General features: G+C 50.6%; 1 protein-coding gene across 3 annotated transcripts in view; it reads left to right on the forward strand.

The window, feature by feature from the left end:
* Positions 1-5,001, forward strand: part of CLK2 (CDC like kinase 2) — a 6,990-nt gene extending 1,989 nt beyond the window's left edge. The window contains exons 3-12 of one of the 3 annotated variants that reach the window (XM_010169620.1): positions 398-494; positions 842-908; positions 1,279-1,395; positions 1,620-1,786; positions 2,260-2,354; positions 2,798-2,927; positions 3,212-3,294; positions 3,527-3,606; positions 3,812-3,902; positions 4,327-5,001. In XM_010169620.1, the coding sequence (XP_010167922.1) occupies positions 398-494; positions 842-908; positions 1,279-1,395; positions 1,620-1,786; positions 2,260-2,354; positions 2,798-2,927; positions 3,212-3,294; positions 3,527-3,606; positions 3,812-3,902; positions 4,327-4,509 (1,110 nt within the window). In that variant the 3' untranslated portion in view covers positions 4,510-5,001. The remainder of the gene's footprint in view (positions 1-397; positions 495-841; positions 909-1,278; positions 1,396-1,619; positions 1,787-2,259; positions 2,355-2,797; positions 2,928-3,211; positions 3,295-3,526; positions 3,607-3,811; positions 3,903-4,326) is intronic. The other 2 variants (XM_010169624.2, XM_010169621.1) reach the window with 2 other exon arrangements.
* The last annotated feature ends 168 nt before the right edge of the window (positions 5,002-5,169 follow it).

Below are 5,169 nucleotides of genomic sequence, written 5' to 3' on the forward strand. Positions count from 1 at the left end.
CTTTGCGGCTTCCACTATATTCTTTTTATTCCTTTTTTTGTTGTTGGTTGGTTATTTTTTGGGGTTTTTTGGGGGGGGGGGGTGTTTTTTTGGTTTTTTTTTTTTTTTTTTCTTCTTTTTTTTTTTTTTTTTTTTTTTTTTTAATTTTTTGCTACAACGAAAAGCAAACTGTTTTTTTCTTTTCTGAGCTAGTGTGTTGTATCTTGACATGTTCCCTTGCAATATCCCTATCGTTATATATTCCTCTGTGCCGTATGAATTGGCTGGGAATCTCCTCCTGCAACCCCTCCTCAAACAACCATGTGAATTTCCAAACCAACCAATGCGTGACGCTGGCTGCTGCGCTGGTTTGAAAATCTGATTGGTGAATGGTGAATTCCCTGTCTGCCTGGGCCAGCAGCGGAGTCGACAGAGCAGCAGAAGGGCCAAGAGTGTGGAGGACGACGACGAGGGGCATCTGATCTATCGCGTCGGCGACTGGCTACAAGAAAGATGTACAGCCAAATCGTAACATAATTTAGCTCTCTAGTTAAGCTCCCATCGCAGTCGCAGATCTGTCTTATCTTTCTGTTTCATTTTATTTTCATTGTTTATTAAAGAGAAACCCTCTCCTTTTCCTTCCCCTTTTGTTAAAGCTATGTTTATATTTTGTATTGTTACTGAAGTGCCAGGGAACTAGGGCAGTTGCCTTGTGCAGCCGGTGTCAGCCTTCCGCTGCTCCGGTCTCTCAAGCTGTGTGCAGGTTAGGTGTTGCAATGCATTCTCCTCTGCCTTGTGTACGCGCTGCATCCAGGTCCTGCTCACTCCCTCACCTCCTTTCCTCTCTTTCTCTCCCTCCCAGATGAGATTATTAGCACCTTAGGGGAAGGCACGTTCGGCAGAGTGGTGCAGTGCATCGATCACCGGAGGTACGTCTGCTCCTGGGACAGGGAGGGACGTGGTGGTGAGGGACAAAGAGAGACCTCAGCTGGTGGCGGAGCCTTTTGTACTTCACTTGGGAGCCTGGGGGTGAAAATGAGTCTCTTGGTTTCCAGTATTCCTCTGCTGGTCTGGGCACTCGCCTTCTTGGGTCACTCTTGTGTTGGAGAGGGGTCGGGGGGAGGCTCAGGGATGTTTGTAGGGAGGGAGGAGGCACTGCTTTGGCAGACACCCCCTAATAACGGCCTGAGCGAGGCTGGTGGAAGGCTGCACCGCACAACTTGCCAGATAAGGCTGGATCAGAGAGACCTTTTTGCAGGGCACAAGGTGATCCTGCGCTTTCTTCCTGTTTCTCCCCAGGGGTGGTGCACGTGTTGCTCTCAAAATCATTAAAAACGTTGAGAAATACAAAGAGGCTGCTCGATTGGAAATTAATGTGCTGGAGAAAATCAACGAGAAGGATCCTGAGAACACGAAGTGAGTGTGCTCTTGATGTTAAAATGGAAGGGGAAGCATCGCCTTAGCACAGTTACAGGGATGGGGTGAGAGAGGTGTGACTGAATTCGTCTCCAGCTGGTTTTTGGAGGCACGTTGGCTTGCCATGGGATACAGACTGAGCGAGGAGAGGAGGAGCCGGGCACAGGGATAACACAGCTGAGCGGTGTGTGCGGATCTGTCCCAAATGAGAATTTTTCTCTCAGTCTTTGTGTCAGGATGTTTGACTGGTTTGACTACCATGGTCACATGTGCATCTCCTTCGAACTGCTGGGGCTCAGCACCTTTGATTTCCTGAAGGACAACAACTATCTGCCTTATCCCATCCACCAAGTACGGCACATGGCCTACCAGGTGTGCCAGGCCGTGAAATGTAAGTGTTCCCTGCTCTTCTCTCTGCTGGTCCTTGGCTGACCTGGAGAGCTGGGAAGCTCCCAACATATGTGCCAGTTCTTCAACTGGTGGCCCAAAGCAGTGAGTTTTTGCAGCGGTGCTGCTGTGCCAGTTCTGAGACTGAGCTTTCCTGCCCCTCCCGCGGTGAACGCGTGCTTGGAATCAATCTTTTTTTCTTTCCTTGATTGTAAAGTTTTCCGTTGCATGTGGGCTGGCAGTAGCTCAGGGCACTTCATCATCCACCTCCACACACACGTTCTGGTGATCAGTATGATAAATCTTTGTGCTTCTAATGAAGCATCTTGGCCTGGACTAACCTGACCATTCACACCCACTTGTAAACGTGGGCTAAACTGGTGCCAGTGTGAGCAAACTGAATTAATGATGTTCGCTCTTCGGGTGGGTGCAGCCTTCACTTCTGTTCCATCACCCTGGCTCTGTTTGCTTCCTCAGTTCTGCATGACAATAAACTCACTCACACTGACCTGAAACCGGAGAACATCCTCTTTGTGAACTCTGACTATGAGCTCTCCTATAACCTGGAAAAGGTAACAGATCCCTTGGGTTCTGGGTGTCCCTTGGTGTTAGAGATCTTCTCTTGGGTTCTGGGTGTCCCTTGGTGTTAGAGATCTTCTCTTGGGTTCTGGGTGTTCTTGGTGTCCCTTAGTGTTAAGAGATCTCCTGGGTTCTTGGTGTCCCTGACCTTATCAGGGTGGGAGGAGTCCAAATGTTGTCTCAGGAGACACAGGGTTGATCCAGTGATGTTCATGCACTTGTTCAGGGCCTATTTCCTGCATGAACAGCCTGTGCAGTCTGTCAGTAAGCCATAGGGACCGCAGGCTTGCCTGTGTGATGGTGAGAGTTTGTCTGGGGGCTGTGCCAGCCTAACGTACCCACTAAAGCCTTCCCCTCCCGTGGTGCCCTGTGTAAGGAAGGGGCTAAGTCTGTGTCTCCTACTCCTGAGTAACTGACACCGTTCTCCCTCATGAAGAAGCGGGATGAGCGGAGCGTGAAGAGCACGGCCATCAGAGTGGTGGACTTCGGCAGCGCCACGTTTGATCATGAGCATCACAGCACGATTGTCTCTACCAGGCACTACCGGGCCCCAGAAGTCATACTGGGTAGGTGCTCTTGGTCTGTCTGCAGAGGCAGGCGTTTGCCTCCAGGGCACTGGGAAATAAGTGCTTTATTTAACATGCTCTACTCTCTATTTTTCTGGGAGGGTCACTAACTTATAAGTTGGTGTTTTGGCATTGCTACCAGCTGGGCAGCATATTGCCTCCAGAGTATCAGGCGCCTGGCTGATACAGGAATTGTTTTTCCAGTTGTTTATTTTTAAAAGGGTGAGGGATTTGGAATTTTAGGTCATAACTGGATCTTTTATTTTAAAAATGTTGTTTTTTAGAGCTTGGGTGGAGCCAGCCCTGTGATGTGTGGAGCATTGGCTGCATCATCTTTGAGTATTATGTGGGTTTCACCCTGTTTCAGGTGAGAACTGTGTGCTGTGTGGCTACCTCACTGATGAGAGAGGATGCTGGGTGGTTGCCCATGCAACCCCGGGGAGCCTCTGGGACTGATGGGGTTCCCTCCATCACTGCAGTCTTGTAGAGATGACCGAGGTGTGGCCCAGTAAGGGCTTCTGAACTGGGGAACATGCATGGCTGGAGGTAGAATGACTGGAATCTGTTCCATGCCTTCCCTTTACGTTTTTCTCTCTCAGACACATGACAACCGGGAGCACCTGGCCATGATGGAGAGGATCTTGGGGCCAATTCCTTCTCGGATGATCCGGAAGACGAGGTAAACAAGGTCCCCTGGGCATGGCAGGCTTGCCAGCTCCCTCCTGCTTTATGTGTAGCGGTTCCCTCTGAGGGCTGGAGCTTGGAAGCTGCTTGCTGAGCCAGTTGTCTGTGCTGCTGCAGCATCCTGAGTCGGTGGCACGTTGCTGTTGCTGCCGGACATTTTGTACGTGGGTGTAACCTGTTCCCACCTCTTACTCTGACAGGAAACAGAAATATTTCTACCACGGCCGCCTGGACTGGGACGAGAACACCTCTGCTGGCCGCTATGTCAGGGAAAACTGCAAGCCGCTGCGGGTAAGGCGGGTGGGCAGGAGCAGCCGGTTGCTTTATCCTTTTGTCATTGCAAAGTCTTCCAGTGCTTGCCCCGTTTGCGAAGATTTTTTCCTGTGGCAAGGTTGGGCCACCGAAAGGGTCAGACCAGTGTATTCCTGAAGGAGCCTTGGCTGTCCCAGACATAATAAACCTGAGCTTAATCTGAAGTGGATGAGGAGGAGAAGGAGGGCACAGAGGCCTCAGGAAGTGCCTGGGAAAGATGGTAGGGGGATGGAAACTCAGCAGTTCCGTGCTTGGTAAAGCTCTGGTCTAGGTTCAGGTGTAGGGTTAGTGATGGTCTGAACAAACCAGTCTTCCCCCAGCTTAGCTGTCCAGCCCAGGGAATGTATTGTGGTGGGACAGGGTGCAGTGTCCTTGGCCGTAACCTCCCCCTCCACCTCCCCAGCGATACCTGACCTCTGAGGCTGAGGACCACCACCGCCTTTTTGACCTCATTGAGAGCATGCTGGAGTACGAGCCGTCCAAGCGCATCACCCTGGCCGAAGCCCTCAAGCACCCCTTCTTTGACATGTTGGAGATGGAGCCGAGCACAAAAATGTGGGACTCTAGCAGAGACATCAGCCGGTGACGCCAGAGGTGCCAGCCTGCCCTCAGATTCCAGCCCCCGTGGAGGCCTGTGTGATTTCTCTTCAGACACTTGGTGCTTTTTTTTCTTTTTTTTTTTTTTTTTTATACATGAGAAGAACTCCCCGGACACGTTTGTAAAGCTGTTAATATGTGAGATACTGTACATAGCCCATATTCTATATCGGCCTCTGAGCACCACAGGCCCAACCTCCTGCTGTTGCTGCTGCCGTTACCGCGAGGCGAGGGGGCCTGTCTGTCCATACTGTACATACCTCTGTTCACGTGTTGCTTTGTCTCCTCTTCCTTCCTGCCCTCCTCGGTGTAAATACTCCAGGACTCGCAGCTCTCTGTAGCTTATCTGTTTCCTTGTAAGTTATGAAACTGGTGGGACTGCATGGGAATTATTTTTTGGATCAATGTCATAGCCCATCCCCACACCAGAGTTTTATAAGAATTTTGTACAGTCTTTGTGGAAAAATAAATATGAAGTGAATAAACTACCTGGTCTGGGTTTGGACCAGCAGCAGCCCCTCTTGAAGCTGTTCTGCTGGGTGGTTGTGCCCCTGATGTGCAGTGGCTGTGTGCACACCCTGCAGAGGGAAGGAAGGCGCATCCTCTTGCGCGGATAAGGAAACTGGAGAGCAGCCCTGCAGAGAGGGAC

Source organism: Antrostomus carolinensis, unplaced genomic scaffold, assembly GCF_000700745.2.
Source record: "Antrostomus carolinensis isolate BGI_N321 unplaced genomic scaffold, ASM70074v2 scaffold38626, whole genome shotgun sequence".
Classification (NCBI taxonomy): Eukaryota; Metazoa; Chordata; class Aves; order Caprimulgiformes; family Caprimulgidae; genus Antrostomus; species Antrostomus carolinensis.